At 23.7% G+C, this 17,135-nt stretch overlaps 1 protein-coding gene across 1 annotated transcript in view; it reads left to right on the top strand.

Annotated features, from left to right (window-relative positions):
• The window catches only part of LOC117175086 (meiosis-specific with OB domain-containing protein), a 30,688-nt gene that overhangs the window by 12,959 nt on the left and 594 nt on the right, over positions 1-17,135 (top strand). The window contains exons 4-7 of the mRNA XM_033364630.1: positions 2,751-2,973; positions 8,099-8,212; positions 8,341-8,503; positions 13,347-13,554. Of these exons, the coding sequence (XP_033220521.1) occupies positions 2,751-2,973; positions 8,099-8,212; positions 8,341-8,503; positions 13,347-13,554 (708 nt within the window). The remainder of the gene's footprint in view (positions 1-2,750; positions 2,974-8,098; positions 8,213-8,340; positions 8,504-13,346; positions 13,555-17,135) is intronic.

Below are 17,135 nucleotides of genomic sequence, written 5' to 3'. Positions count from 1 at the left end.
TCAGTATACTCTTTCTTTTTTTTCCTATATTCTTCCCCATTACTTTTTTCTTTTCTCCTTTTTCTTAATTCCTTTCTGACCTCCTTTTTTTTCTCTTTGCAGCCTAGCATTCAAGTATTTGGTTAAAAAGTAACGTTTTGTTGAAGTTCGTCTGATTTACTTGAAAATTTCACCATTTGGTTAGAATTTTTTCTTTCTTGTCTGTAAAATCTTTTTTCTGAAAATTTCACAATTTGGTAAAAAATCGAACTATTTTGTAAAAAATTAATTATTTTGGTTGAAGATTTATCTCTTTAATTTAAAATATAATTATTTTGTTGAACATTAACTTTTCTGCAGAAAATTCGCCTTTTTGACTTTAAAATTCGACACTTTCATAAAAATTTGAAATATTTTGCTGAAAATTAACTGTTTTGATGAAAAATATTTTTTGCCGGATTGAAAATTCGACTATTTGGTTAAAAAATAACATTTTTGTTGAAGTTCGTCTCTTTTAATTGAAAATTTCACAATTTCATTACATTATTTTCTTTCTTAACTGTAAAATATTTCGCTTGAAAATTTCACAATTTGGTAAAAAGTCTAATTAATTTATAAAAAATTAATTATTTTGGTTGAAGATTTATATCTTTGATTTAAAATATAACTATTTTATTAAAAATTAACCTTTTTCTAAACATATCGTCTCTTTGACTTTGAAATTCAACGCTTTCATAAAAATTTGAAATATTTTGCCAAAAATTAACTTTTTTGATGAAAAATCATTTTTACGGATTGAAAATTCAAGTATTTCGTTGAAAAATAACGTTTTTGTTGAAGTTCGTCTTTTTTACTTGAAAATCTCACAATTTGGTTAAAATTTGTCTTTCTTGACTGTAAAATCTTTTGACTGAAAATTCAAAAATTTAGTAAAAAATCGAACCGCTTTTTAAAAAATTCATTATTTTGGTTGAAGATGTATCTCTTTCATTTAAAGTATAACTATTTTATTGAAAATTAACTTTTTTGTAGAAAATTTGTCTTGTTTACTTGAAAATTCATCACTTTCGTAAAAAATGGAAATATTTTGATAAAAATCACGTTTTTTGATGAAAAATCATATTGCCGGATTAAAAATTCAAGTATTTGGTTAAAAAATAACGTTTTTGTTGAAGTTCGTCTTTTTAATTTGAAAATTCCACAATTTGGTTACATTCTTTTTTCTTGGCTATAAAATCTCTCGTCTGAAAATTCTACAATTTGGTAAAAAATCGAACTACTTTGTAAAAAATTAATTACTTTGGTTGAAGATTTATCTCTTTGATTGAAAATATAACTATTTTGTTGAAAATTAACTTTTTTGTAGAATATTCGTCTTTTTGACTTGAAAATTAAACTATTTTTAGAGAAAATTCAACTATTTTTTAAAATTTCGTCGTTTTTGGTTGAGAGTTCAACTATCTAGGTTAAAAATTTAACTATATTATAATAAGCTTTTGTGTTAAAAATTCATATTTTTCATTTGAAAATTTAACTGTTTTGTAGAAAATTCGTCTTTTTGACTTCAAAATCAATACTTTCGTAAAAAAATTAATGATATGGCTAAAAATAAATTTTTTTGTTGAAGAATAATTTTTTCGGATTGAAAATTCAACTGTTTGGTTAATAAATAACGTTTTTGTTGAAGTTCGTCCTTTTTACTTGATAATTTCACAATTTAGTAACAATTTTATCTTTCTTGACTGTAAAATCTTTTATCTAAAAATTGTACAATTTGGTAAAAAATCGAACTATTTTGTAAAAAAAATATTATTTTTTGTTAAAGATTTATTTCTTTAATTTAAAATATAATTATTTTGTTACACATTAGCTTTTCTGCAAAAAATTTGTCTTTTTGACTTTAAAATTCAACACTTTCATAAAAATTTGAAATATTTTACTAAAAATTAACTTTTTTGATGAAAAATCATTTTTCCGGATTGAAAATTCAACTGTTTAGTTAATAAATAACGTTTTTGTTGAAATTTGTCTTTTTTACTTGAAAATTTCACAATTTGGTTACAATTTTTTCTTTCTTGACTGTAAAATCTTTTATCTAAAAATTGTACAATTTGGTAAAAAATCGAACTATTTTGTAAAAAAAAATATTATTTTTGTTGAAAATTTATTTCTTTAATTTAAAATATAATTATTTTGTCAAACATTAACTTTTCTGCAGAAAATTCGTCTTTTTGATTTGAAAATTCATCACTTTCGAGAGAAATTGAACTATTTCATTGAAAATATACTTTTCTGTTAAAAATTAATATTTTCGGATTGAAAAATGATCTGTTTTGTAGAAAATTCATCTCTTGGTTGAAAATTAAACTTTTTCGTTGAAAAATTATATTTGTAGATTGAAATTTAAACTACTTGGTTAAAAAGTCAACTTTCTTTTTAATTCGTCTCATTTTAGCTTGAAAATTTAACTCGTTTTTTAAAAATGCATCTCTTTTGATAAAAGATTCATCTTATTTGGTCGAAAATTCAACTGTTTTATTGACTTTTATTATTTTATTTATGTTTTATTTCGACTGTAAACCTTAAGAATGTGGTACCTACATTAATTTTATTTTAAAGAATTTATTCCCCTGTTAATCCCTAATTTTCGTGTCAAATCCCCTTTTTTGAGAGAATTTTTTGTCTATGAAGTCTAAAATCAGTTATTTTTTCGTTTTCTTTTTTTTTATCTTATTAATTATTAATATTAAAATACTATTTGATAATGTCAGATTGGTGAAGTGCGTGACATTATTAGTCGAGATGGTCGATCTTTTAAGTGTCGCACTTTCGAAGTAGCTGATGCATCAACGGAAAAAACGATTTCCCTCCAACTTTGGGATAACGAATGGATCAGGTTGTCTGAACTTTGGGAGCCTCGAAAAACAGTTCTCTTCCTGGCAGACGCTCGCGTGGGATATGATAATTTTAAGAAAAAGACGATCGTATCAATCGGTAAAATATTTTCTTTATATCAAAAAACATTAATATAATGAAATATAAATAAAAAATATAACTATAAATATAAAAATATATAATAAAATAACGTTATCAGGGTGTTCAGCGACCTTGAAAACTCCTTGAATTCTCCTTGAATTCTCCTTGGATATTTTTAATCCTTAAAAACGTGGATATCTCTTTGAATTTTTCAGGGGAACCTTCAATTTTAATTTTTTTCTGCTCTTTAACATAGTAATTTTAATGAAATCCGAAGAGTAATTAAAATCCTTTAGTCTATTTTGTAAGAAACATCTCTTTTAGAAAAAAATCTTGTTTAGACAAGTTTTTTATTTATTAAGATATAATTTCTCTTTTACTCATTAGAGAATAAATAAATTTCTAGACATTTTTTGTGGACTTGACCAATTATTTTATAGATTGAAAAGAATAGACTTTAGTATTTTGAATAATTCTATAAGTTTTTCGTTTCTTTTCCGCTAATATAAAATATTGAAGCATAAATTTTGTTGTGGTATTGAATTAACAAATTATAAAAATTATTAGTTGATAATTCCGATACTAATTCAGAATTAGAATTCAAATATTTTTAACATTTCACAAAAACTTCACCAAAATTTTAAAGGTTTAAAGGATTTCAAAGATTTGAAAATCATAATTTTTTAAATTGAACACCAGATTTTAAAGATTTCAAAAGGTTTTAAAACATTTTAGAAGTCAAAATTTAAGAAATTTAAATTAGATTAAAGTCCAAATTAAAAATCCTATTTAACGTCCAATAATCAAATTGATGCAAACTCCTGTTTAAAGAAACCTACTTCTTCTCATTGTTCTTTCCTCTTTTTTATTTTTGACCGAAAATTATTTTTTTTTTCAGATTACAATAACAGTTTTTTTTGTTTGTTCGTTGTGGTCCAAATTTGGTCGTTGGATTCTTGTTTTTTTGTTGCTTTTTTTCTTTTAACAGAAGTTTGCATCATTTTAGAAGATTTCAAAACACTTTATAGATATTTAACATAATTAAATGATTTATACGAATTCAAAAGTTTGAGAAACATAGATTTTAGATAAGTTTCACAAATAATTCAAAATTTTTGAAAAAGATTTTAAAGATTTCAAGCATTTCAAAGATTAAAAAAAGACGTGAAAACTATATTTAAAAGTTTTACTAACATTTTCCAAGGATTTCGAACATTTCACAAAGATTTAAAAATGTCAAAAGATTTCAATGAATTTAAAGATTTTAAAAAGGGCATAGTAAACTATGTTTCTAAGATTTCAAACCATTTAAAAGATTTTAAACCATTTTTTTAGGAGATATCAAAAGATTTCACAAAAGTTTCAAAGATCTTATAAAAAATTCATAAAGATTGAAAAATATGACTTGAATTTTTAAGATTTTAGAGAGATTTTTAATATTTCAATGTTTTTAAACGAATAGAAAAGATTTCTAGGGATTCAACAAAGTTTTCAAAGAATTTTCAAGGATTTCAAAAGATTTCAAGAATATCAAAAATTTCAATAAGGGACATATACACAAACATGTACACCAGATTAAAAATATTTCACAACATTTTAATGATTTTAAATGATTTGTTAATTGTTGGAAGGCTTCAAAGGATTGAAAGTTTATCAACTATTTTCAGCTTAAAAATAACCTCACAATAATATATTCTTAATTAACGGATTTAATAACATTTAAAATATTGTTTCAGTCTAAAATATTCAATTTTAACCCACTCATTTTGAAATTTTTAATTAAAAAAAAAAAAGATTAATTACTGAATATTTAGCAATATTTGAATTTGTATTTAAGACAAGTAAATTGAAACCAAATATTTAAAAGTAAAGAATCTTTAGCTGAATTGTTTGACATAGGAAGTCTGGAATCGTTAAAATTTCTAGGAGCCTTTAAACTTTGAACGTTACAATTTTAATTGCTGTATTTGAAAAATACTTAATTTGTAAGTGAAAATTTTAATTTTTGATGTTTAATTTAGAATAGAACATTTCTAGAAAAAACTTGAGTAATTTCAAGAGATATTTAAGAGTTTTAAAAAAATAAAAAATTATTATGCAAATTTTATAAAATTTTCTTAAAATCTTCTAGAATCCTTTTTGAAAATTTTATTTAAATCTTTGAAAATTTTTTTAAATATTCTCTTAAAATAATTTTTCAAAATGAAAAATAATTTTTAATTTTCCTATGAATCTTAAGAAAATGTTTTTGTTCTTTTGAAGCCTTTCACAATTCTTGAAAAGAATATAATTTTTTTGTTTATAATATACGAAAATCTACATTTAGTTTTACATTAGGCTATCATTTCAAGTTTTTCATTAAGTTTGAATCTTTTTAAAACTTCTACATTTATCTTAAAATTAGTCAAATTTCGCCTACAAATAATAAATGTTCCATTTTTTTTATACATCCCAATTGTGAAGAAATTTTCGAAAAATTTCAGGATTTTCTGAAAAAACGGTAAAGTACACCAGTTTTAAAGATTTAAAAATATTTTAATGATTTCAAACGAACAGAAAAATTTCGTGTACAAAATTTAATAAAGAATTTAAAATTTTTTTTATAAATTTCAAAGTATTTCAAATTTTTTTACAAAGTTCTCTTGAATTTCAAAGCTTTCAAGGGCGTAAAATATTTTAACAAAGGTACAGTATAACCGATTTCAAAGACTTTAAAACATTTCAAATATTTTGAACCATATCACAATTTTATAGAGGATTTCAAAAGTCATCGTTTTCAAATATTCCATAAAATGTTAAAAGATTGCAACAAATTTTAGAAAGATTTAGTAAATATTTCAAATATTCCAAGATATTTCAAATATTTCTAGCATTTCAGAAAGATTTCACGGATTTCAACGATTTAAACAAAATTTACAAGAATTTTAAAACTTTAAAGATTTAAAGGATTTCAAAAATTTTAAAAGCCAGATTTTTTAAATTAAATACCAGATTTCAAAGATTTTAAAACTTTTTAGAGTATTTCAAAAGATTTTATTGCATATTTAAACGATTTCTATCAATAAAAATGTTTTATAAACATAGCTTTAAGAAAAGTGACAAATAATTGAAAAATGTTTACGAAGATTACAAATATTTGAAGAGATTCAAAGATTAAAAAAGGTATGAAAACTAGATTTAAAAGTTTTACAAAAATTTATCAAAGATTTCGAACATTTCACAAACATTTTTAAAGTTTTAAAAGATTTTAAAAAATTTAGAGATTTTTAGCAGGGAGATTTTAAAGATTTTAAAAAGTAAACCATGTTTCTAAAATTTCAAAATTTCTTAAAGATTTTAAACAAGTTCAAAATTTTTCAGGAGATATCAAAAGATTTTTAAAAAGTATGAAAGATTTCAAAACAAATTCATAAATATTTCAAAAATATTACGAGAATTTTAAAGATTTCAAAACAATTAAAAGGTTTGAAATGATTTCAAAATTTGTTTGGAAAATTTAAAAAGATTTCACGAAAATTTTTAATATTTAAATTATTTTAAACGAATACAAAAAATTTCAAAAGATTCAACAAAGGTTTCAAAGAATTTTTAATGACTTCAAAAGATTTCAAGAATATCAAAGATTTCATTAAGGGAAATTTACAGAAACATGTACACCAGATTTAAAAGATTTCACAATATTTTAATGATCTAAAATGACTTGAAATTTTTAGAATGCTTCAAAGGATTTCATAAAGAAAGATTTTATATATCTCAATGATTTAAACGAATAAAAAGCTTTCCAAAAGATTTCACAAATATTTCAAAGAGCTCTTGAGGATTTAAAAAGATTACAAGAATTTCCAAGATTTCAACAAGGATTTCAGTAAAGTGCACTAAATTTCAAAGAGTTTAAAAGGTTTCAAAATTTGTTTCACCGATTTCAATAGATTTCAGAAAGATTTCAAAAGATTTCAGAAATATTTTAAATATTTCAATGATTTTAAACAATTAGAAAAGATTTCACAAAGATTTTATAGAACGATTTCAAATTTTTTTTAGAGGAAATCATGAGATATCAAAGGTTTTAAGTATTCCAGTGATTTCAAAAAAATACAAATGATTTTAGAAAGATTTCACAAAGATTTCGCAAATATTTCAATGATTAAAGGATTAACAATTTTGGGAGAATGTTTCAAATTTTTAAATGTTCGAGTGATTTGAAACAATTGCAAAAGATTTCCAATAGATTTCACAAATAATTAATAGAATTCATAAGGATTTCAAGAATTTCAAAGATTTCAAAAACGGTACAGTACAGAAGTTTTAAAGATTTAAAAATATTTTTATGATTTCAAACGAATAGAAAAGATTTCACGAACGAAAGCTAAAAAAATATTTTTTAAATTCTTCAAATTTTGTTTTAAATGTTCAAAAACATTTCACAAAGTTCTCTTAAATTTCAAAGCTTTCAAGTGTGTAAAAGATTTCAACAAGGGTACAGTGCAACAGATTTTATAAACTTGAAAACATTTAAAATATTTTAAACGATACCAAAATTTTTCAGATTTAAACATTTTAACACGGATTACGAATATTCCAGTGATTTTAAAAGATTACAACAAATTCCAACAACGAATATAAAAGACTTCAGAAAAATTTCTCAAATATTTCAAAGAATTTATAATGATTTAAAAAGATTTCAAAACATCTCAATGCTTTTAAACGGTTTTAACGAAATTAAGGAGATTTCAAAAGATTCTTATGATTTCAAACGAATAAAAAAGATTTCACAATTATTTTTAAAAAATTTCTCGAAGTTTTCAACGATTTTTAAGAATTTACAGAAGCTTTAAATCATTCCAAAAAATTTCTAAAAATTCAAGAATTTTAAAGATTAAACAAAAGCTTTAAATAATTCAAAAAAAACACTAAGATTTGCAATATTTAAAGTATTGATATATTCCAAAAGATTTCGCAAAGACCACTTATGTGCGCGAAAATAAAGAATTTGTCTATTTACAATTCGGCTTTCTCTAGAAACTTTTGTCAAATAAAAAATGAAATGCCGGAAAAGACCTTAAATTTTGTTTCGAAGAATTTCTAGATACCCTAGTTAATAAAAAAACGGTCTAAATAATCCTATTTGATTAACTTATTTCAGCAAGGAAGACTTTGATCACAGAGAATCCGAGCGTCCAACAAGCACTCGACATGAGACTTGCGATTCGAAACAGACCCGAATTGTCGCCAAGTGACCCTTATTCTCTTCCAAGTCGTAAGAGGCTCCCATTTTCTATCTTGCTAGAAATTAAATTTAAAAAATAACAAATCGCAACCATAAATGGAAATTAATTTTAAAAATCTGCAATCGGATCAATTTTAAATCGATATAATGTCCTGCAGCAAAGAATATCACGAACGTGATGACAGTACAGCAAATCACGCAGAAATTGAACGCAGGCTCGACTGGAACCGACGAAAGAGTTCAGTTTTTCGCGATTTTATACGCAAGCATCACAGAACTCAACTTGGACAGTAAAGACGCAAATCTTCTTCTCACGAAATGGTATTAAAATATCAATTTTTACTATTTGGTTCAAAAAATTATCTTTTTTGCTGAATTTGAAATTCAGTTATTTTAGTAAAATATTAATCTTTTGTTTAAAATTCATATTTTTTTGCTGATAAGTCACCTGACATTTTTTGATTAGATAAAAACTATTTTTTCTTAAATATCTGTCTTCTTGATTTAAAACTTCAACTTTTTCAGAATAAATCTTGCATCTTTTTTTGGAAAAAATGCAACTGTTTTATTTAAAATGATATTATTTCCTTGAAAATCTACTTTTTGTTTAAGATTCGTACTTTTGTGTTGAAAAGTCAATTGAAATCTTTTTTCAGTGAAAATTCAACACGCATGTCGTTGAAAATTTCGCTTTAATTTCAAAATTCACTATTTAATTTAACAGGAAATTAACTTATTGTTTATAATATTTATTTTGATGTTGGGAAGTGAACTTGAATTTTCTTTGAATAAAAATGTAACTATTTTTCTTGGTTGGAAATTTGCTGTTTTGTTGAAAATTTAATTATTTCGTAGAAAATTTACTTTTTGTTTAAATTTAATATTTTTGTATTGCAAAGGACTGAAATCTTTTCTGGATGGAAGTTCAACTTTATTGAAAAATTCTCGTTTTTTTATTAAAAATTCAGCGTGGTAAATGGGTTAAAAATTCAGGTATTTTCTTGAAATTTGAAATACTTTGTTAAAAAATTAATTCTTTGCTTAAGGATTCATAATTTTCCCACCAAATTCATCTTTTTGTTTGAAAATTTATTTTTGTTGAAAATTAACTTTTTTAATTCAAAGTTGAATCACTTCGTTTTCTTTAATTTAACTAATGCATTGAAAATTCGTATTTTTGGTAGAAAATTAATCTTTTTGGATGAAAATTCGTCTTCTTGGCTTGAAAACTCAACAAATTGATTCAAAACAATTTAATTTAAACTATTTCGTAGAAAGTTTATTTTTTGTTTAAATTTAATAATTTGGTGTTCAAAAGAGAACTGAAATACTTTCTGGATGAAAGTTCAACTTTTAAAAAAATGGTAAATTTTTATTAAAAATTCATCTGTTTTAGTACAAACTTCATCTTTCTTGGATAAAATTAAAAATGCAACTATTTGCTAGAGAATTCAAATATTTTCGTAAAATTCATCCTTTTAGGTTGAACAAATTTCGTCTTTTTGGATGGAAAATTAAATTTCCTATTATTTGGGTGAGAATTCAACTATTTAATAAAAATTCATTTGTTTTAAGACAAATCCATCTGTTTTTAGAGAAATTTCTACTTTTTTGATATAAATGCAACCATTTGGTAGAGAATTCAAGAATTCTGTTAAAAAAATCACTCTTTTTAGTTAAAAAATCGACTTTTTGGATAAAAAATTCAATTATTTGCGCAGAAACTCATTTCTTTTTATTAAAATTCATATTTTGATTGTGAAAATTTAACTGAAATCTCTTTGAACAGACAATTCAACTATTTTTTTAAGAATTTTTTTTTTAATATCTGTTTTAATTGATTATTCAAATTTTTTGGTTTAAAATTAAGTTTTTAACTGAAAATGTAACTTTTTTGTTTTATTAAGATGGATCTTTTTCATTAGAAAATTCTCCTTTTTTTATTAAAAAAAAATTAATTTTCTTAGTTTGAAATCTCATGCTTGTTGGGCAAAAATGCATCATATTCGTGGAAAGTTATTTTTTTTGCTAAAGTCATATTTTTTTTGTTTTATTTTGCAGGTTCAACAATTTAGATAAATTTGTATTTCTTTATTGAGTGAAAAATCTTTATTTGTTGAAAATTCGTCTTTTTGGATTTAAAAATTCTGTTTTTTTTTTCTGTTTATAAATTTCATTCTTTTGTGATTAAAATATAAACTATGACAGATTTTTTTGGTAATTTATCTTTTTAGATTGAAAATTAAACTATTATATTCAAAATGTAATTATTTTGTTCAAAAATAAAATAATTGGTTAAAAAGTCATTTTTTGTAGTAGAAAAGACATTTATCTTTTAAGAGAAATTCATCTGTTTTAAGAGAAACTTTATCTTTTTTATGAAAATGCAACTATTTGATAGTGAATTCAAGAATTTTGTTTAAAAAATCACCCTTTTAAGTTAAAAATTTGTCTTTTTGGATCAAAAAATTCAATTTTTTGCGTAAAAACTCATTTCTTGTTTGAAAATTCATATTTTGATCGTGAAAATTCAACTATTTTTCCCAAAATTCACCTGCTTTAGTAGAAATTTCATCTTTATCGGATAAAATTAAAAATGCAACTACTTGGTAAAGAATTCAAATCTTTTCGTAAAATTGATCCTTTTTGTTGAAAAAAAAATCGTCTGTTTGGATGAAAAAATCCAATTATTTGTAGAACATTATTGTTTGTTAAAAAATTCTTATTTTGATCATAAAAAGCCAACCGGTACCTTTTTTGGATGAGAATTCAACTATTTAATAAAAATTCATCTTTTAAGATAAACTCATCTATTTTAAGAGAAATTTTATCTTTTTTTTTGATAAAAATGCAATTATTTGGTAGTAAATTCAAGAATTTTGTTAAAAAATCATACTTTTTGGTTAAAAATTCGTCTTTTGGCTTGAAGGTTGAACAATTTAGATCAACTTTTATTTATTTCTTGAGTAAAAAATCTTTATTTGTTGAATATTCGTCTTTTTCTTTTTAAAAATTCTTTTTTTTTTGTCTATAAATTTCATCTTTTTTATTTAAATATAAACTATGATACTTTTTTGTTGGGAATTTATCTTTTCAGGTTGAAAATTGAACTATTATGTTCAAAATGTAATTATTTTGTTTAAAATTTAAGTAATTTGTTCAAAAGTCGTTTTTTATAGTAGAAATTACATTTTTTTGTTTAAAATAAATTAATAAATTTGAAAATTTTTAATTTGTATTTAAAATACTGTTTTGTTCCGTTTATAAAAAATTCGATGTTAAAAATGTTAGAAGGCTAAAATGATTTTGCTACAAGATTAAACTATTTAGTAGAAAATTTACTTTTTCTTGAAAATTAAAGTGTTTTTCGTTCTTGGTTGACAATTCGTCTTTTTTGATTAAAAATTCATCTCTTGGTAAGAATTTTATCTTTTTTGTTTAAAAATACAACTATTTGGTTGAATTCAAGTATCTTCTATTTAAAACTTAAAACCTTGTTTATTTTAAATATCAACTATTATATTTTTAAAGCATTCGTCTTCTTGGCTTGGAAATTCAAAAATGTTGTTGAAACTTTTTTTTCTGTCCAAACTGAAAAATCTTTTTTGATCAAAAATTCTTTTTCTGTTTGTAAAATTACGTTTTTTACCTGAGAATTGAACTATTTGGTTAAAAATTCATGTATTTTTTTAGAAATTCGTCTTTTTAGTAGAAAATGAATCTTCTTGGATGAAAATTCGTCTTCTTGGTTTGAAAATTCAACAATTTTATTGAAACTTTTTTTTCTGTCGAAACTTAAAAATCTTTTTTGATTAAAAATTATTTTTCTGTTGTGGACCTTTTCCATCGGAAAATTGAACTATTCAATTTTTTAGTAAACTAAACTATTTGTTTGAAAATGAATGTATTTTGTTGAAAATTCGTCATTTAAGGAGAAAATTAATTTTCTTGAATGAAAATTCGTCTTTTTTTGTTGTTATTGAAATTTAACTATTTGGTTAAAAGTTCATATATTTCTTTAGAAATTCGTCTTTTTAGTTAAAAATTCATCTCTGATGAAAATTCGTCTTCTCGGCTCGCAAACTTAACAATTTGGTTTAAACTTTTTCTGTATAAACTGAAAAATCTTTTCTTTTTGTTATAAATTCTATTTTTTATTATTTTTTTTTTAAATTACCTTGTTCATCAGAAAAATGAACTGTTCAATTTGTGGTAAAAAAATCAAATGTTTGGTTGAAAATTTATATATTTCTTTGGAAATTCGTCTTTTTAGTAAAAAATTAATTTTCTTGGATGAAAATTCGTCTTCTTGGCTTCAAAATTTAACAATATGGTTGGAATATTTTTTCTGTGAAACCAACAAATTTTTTCGTTCAAAAATTCATTTTCTGTTGTACAAAAATGACCTTTTTCATCTGAAAATTGAACTATTCCATTTTTGGCAGAAAACTAAACACTTTGCTTGAAAATAAATGTATTTTCTTGAAAGTTCGTGCTTTTGGTAGAAAACTTGTCTTCTTGGCTTGAAAATTCAACAATTTGAATAAAACTTTTTCCTTTCTAAAATTAATTTTAATCTTGTTGAAAAATAACTTTTTTCACGGGAAATTGAACTATTTTATTTTTGGTTGAAAATGTATGTTCTTTTAATTGAAAATTTAACTAATTGGATGCAAATTATGTCTGTTGTTTTTTAAATTCATCATATTGTTGTTAAATATATACAAATGGAATAGTAAAAATATATATCATAATTTTAGGAAAAGTATTATAAGCTGAATTCTTTTCGTTTGAAAAGTTCAAAGTTAACTAATGAAAAAATGATATATTTCAATTTGAGCAACAGCAATGTTAAATTTTATAACCGATTTTAATCTAAACTATTTAAGATTTAAATAAAAATTGAAAGCCAAACCATATTTTTTCGTTGAATCTGATCTACAAATTAAATATTTTCGAAATCTAAAATATTTTAGGTGATCAAACTTGAATTATTTTTATTTGAGTTTAAGAGCGTTACAAAGAATGTTTTGAGTGGAAAATCGGAGAAAGAAATATTTAATTATAATTAAAAGTCTCACAATTTAGTCTCCTTTTTTGAGCTGATTTCGCGATGCGATCCCTGCATTAACTTTAGTCTAAGTATTTTTTTTTTCAATTAAAGCGCACTTTGTAAGAGAATGGTGCAGAAAGATCGCGACTCTTGTATGAATTTGGACTGCCCTTCTGGAAATGGCAGCAGGGAACCCTACAACCTTGTTACATTCAATGTCAAATTGAATTTAAAAGACGATACTGGATATCTGGTTGGATGTCGACTTATTGGAAAGGCGGCTGAACAAATTTTCGGATGCACCGCTACAGAGTTTCAAGTAAGAAATATTTCGAATTTTCATTCATTTAAATTCAAAATCTCTTAAACCAGGGTGGCTACTACAGTGAAATAAAAAATTACCTCTTTTTCCCGGCTCACAACGAATTTTTCACGGTCATTGATATTCAACCATTCAGATTCTTTCAGCGGAAAATTTTGTAATTAACCAAAAATATCTAGCAATATTATACAAAAATAAGAAGAGAAATCCGATTGTTTCCGATTTGCAAAAAAAAATGTCTAAAAAGTTACGCGTATTTAAATTTTTTGCTCTGTTTTTTCAAAAAATCCGAATTTTTTCTTCGAACCACTATAAATTTTGACTTATATATTTTTTTCATGTTTTCAAAATTTGAAGAAAATAATAAAGAAGATTTTCTGGAAAACCCCACCTTTGTTATTCTTCAAATTATTTTTCAAAAGTTTCTACTCATTTTTTTTCGAAACATGGTTCTTCCAAAATCAATCGGAAAATTGAAAAAAAAGATTTAAAATTAAGAAAATGGCAGCGGCTTTTCTGAAAATATTAAAAATCGATTTCCTCAAAAACTCCAACTTTCAAGTTTTTGTCAATTTTTCTGAACTTGTACTTTGATAATGAAGATATCTTGTAAGTTTGATTCTTTGCTAAATAACTTTTGTAGCCAGGAGAATTATTTTTTCTTGCAATCGAGTTTTATACTTTTTATTGAAAATAATGACAGATACGAAAAAATGTCAAGATAAAACTTTACACATCTAAAAAAATTCTATGAAAAATATCTTATTCTTTTGCGATATTTTAAATATTTTAAAAGAAAAATTCAAAAATTACATTTTTAGACAAAATACTGTTAAAATTGCTTTCTAGTATTACTAGAAAATTTTCCAAATTATTTAGAGGAATAAAAAAGGTGGAGTTTTCCAGAAAATTTTCTTTATTATTTTCTTCAAATTTTGTAAAAAATTGTTCAATTTTTAACCAAAAACTTTGCATTTTCAATAAAAAATATAAATTTCAAAGAAATTCAGACAAGAAAGGCCAAAAAGGGTGAAATTTCTATAGAAAGAAATGAATTTTTAAACCAAAATGTTCCACAAAATAGATGAATTACTCAAAAAATTTGCCAGTCAAGAAAGAAAAAAAGTTTCTTAGTCAGGAAAAAAAATTGTTAATAAATGAAGAAGAAAATTTACAATTGAAGAAAGAAAAATTGTTATCAAATTTGTTTAATTATAAAATCAAAAAGACAAATTTTTAACCAAACAGTTGAATTTTAATTTAAAAAGTTAATTTACGATCATATTGTTGAATTTTCAACTAAAATAAAGAATCTTAAAAATAATGAATTTTTTTACCAAGTAATTCAACTTTCAATCAATACATTATTTTTCAATAACAAAATACACGAATTTTCAACAAATTACATGAATTTTCTAACAGACAGTTAAATTTCCAACTTATAGAAAAAAATAGTAACAAAAAATTAAATAGCTACGTTTTCAGATAAAAAGATTAATTTTTCAGTAAAAATATTCGTTTTTTTACCGAATATTTGTATTTTTAAATGATTGGATTAATTTTCAACCGAATAGTTCAATTTTATACTAAAGTGTTTAATTTTCAACCAAAAAATTTTGCATTTTCAACCAAAAATTTAAATTTCAAAGAACTTCAGACAAGCAAGACAAAAAAGGTGAAATTTCTCTAGAAAGAGATGAATGTTCAAACGAAAAGGCAACAAAAGAAAACTTGAATTATCAACAAATAAAAATATTAGTCAAGAAAGAAATAAAGTTTATTAGTAAAAAAAATTGTTAATAAAGAAATAAAAAAATTTACTCATGAAGGAAAAAAAAATTAGTATCAAATTGTTAAATTTTAAAATTCAAAAGACAAATTAGCAACCAAACAGTTGAATTTTCATTAAAAAAGTTAATTTACGATCATTTTGTTGAATTTTCACCTAAAATAATGAATCTTAAAAATAATGAGTTAAAACAAAAAGTAGTTCAATTCTAAACCAATTACATAATTTTTCAACAGCAAAATATACGAATTTTCAACAAATTATATGAATTTTCTACCAGACAGTTATGTTTTCAACTCATATAGTAAAATTGTTAACAAAAAATGGAATAGCTACATTTTCAGATAACAAAAAATCATTTTTCAGTAAAAAATTAGTTTTTTACAGAATAGTTATATTTTTAAATAGTTTGTTTAATTTGTAACTAAATAGTTAAATGCTATACCAAAGTGTTTAATTTTCAACCAAAATTTCCCATTTTCAGATAAACGAACCTAATTTTCCAGTAAAAAAAATATTTTTATTACCGAATATTTATATTTTTAAATCATTGGTTTAATTTTTAACGAAATAGTTCAATTTTATACTAAAGTGTTTAAGTTTCAATAAAAAATATTGCATTTTCAACAAAAAATTCCATTTTCAAAGAAATTCGGACAAGACAAAAAAGGTGAAATTTCAATAGAAAGAAAAAAATTTGCAAACCAAAACGTTCCACAAAATGGCTGAATTATTAAAAAAATGTGTCAGTCAAGAATGAAAAACAGTTTCTTAGTCGGAAAGAAAATGGTTAATAAAGGAAGAAAAAAATTTACTAATCAAGGAAGAAAAATAATTCGTATCAAATTTGTTTAATTTTAAAATCAAAAAGACAAACTTTCAACAAAACAGATACATTTTCAAATAAATTTAAACAAAATTATTCAATTTCCATTCAAATAATTTAATTTTCATTCATATAATAGAATCTTTAACCAAAAACTTAAAAATAAAGTCAATTTTCCACTACCCAATTTTTCATTTCCCACTATACACTTTTAAATTCGAAATACACATAAGTTTAATATTTGAAAAATTTCCTGACAAAATTTCAAACTATTTATCAAATTTGTGGCACTATTTGCACTATTTTGTACCTCTTTAGCGATTGCAATGCGTAGGAAATGTCATTTAGAGGGGGAGGGTCGGTAAGGCCGGTTTTTGGCCTAATTTATTTTTGGACCTAAAAATCTGAAAAAATCATGGTAGTATCTTATAAGTATTCCGAGTCGATTGCACGCTAAACGGACTACCCTCCACCCGCCAGCCACCCCCACCCCCCCCCCCTACAAATATAGGAAACACCACTACCCACCAACTGTATTTTCGAGAGATTTGACACTCTTAAACATGTATTCTGAGGTTAGCTCGGGTTTACTATGGTTTTCGGGGTCGCCGAATACAAATCTGGCGTCCTTTGACTTTTATCGCGTCAGGTTCAAGCTCATTGGAAGGTCAAATCGAAAGAAAACGGTAAAAAAATCCAAAAAAATACGTTATAGGTTTTTTGAATCGCTAATTACGAATCTGGCATCCGCTGAACTCTATCGCTTCAGGTTCAAGGTCATTTGAAGGTCATTTGCAGGTCAAATCGAAAACCTATAACATATTTTTTTCCTGCGTTTTCTCTCGATTTGACCTTCCCATAACCTTCAAATGACCTTGAACCTGAAGCGATAGAGTTCAACGGATGCCAGATTCGTAATTAGCGACTCCAAAAACCTATAACGTATTTTTTTATATTTTTTTA

The sequence above is a fragment of the Belonocnema kinseyi genome, chromosome 6, assembly GCF_010883055.1.
Source record: "Belonocnema kinseyi isolate 2016_QV_RU_SX_M_011 chromosome 6, B_treatae_v1, whole genome shotgun sequence".
Classification (NCBI taxonomy): Eukaryota; Metazoa; Arthropoda; class Insecta; order Hymenoptera; family Cynipidae; genus Belonocnema; species Belonocnema kinseyi.
This window is presented reverse-complemented; position numbering and strand designations above follow the sequence as displayed.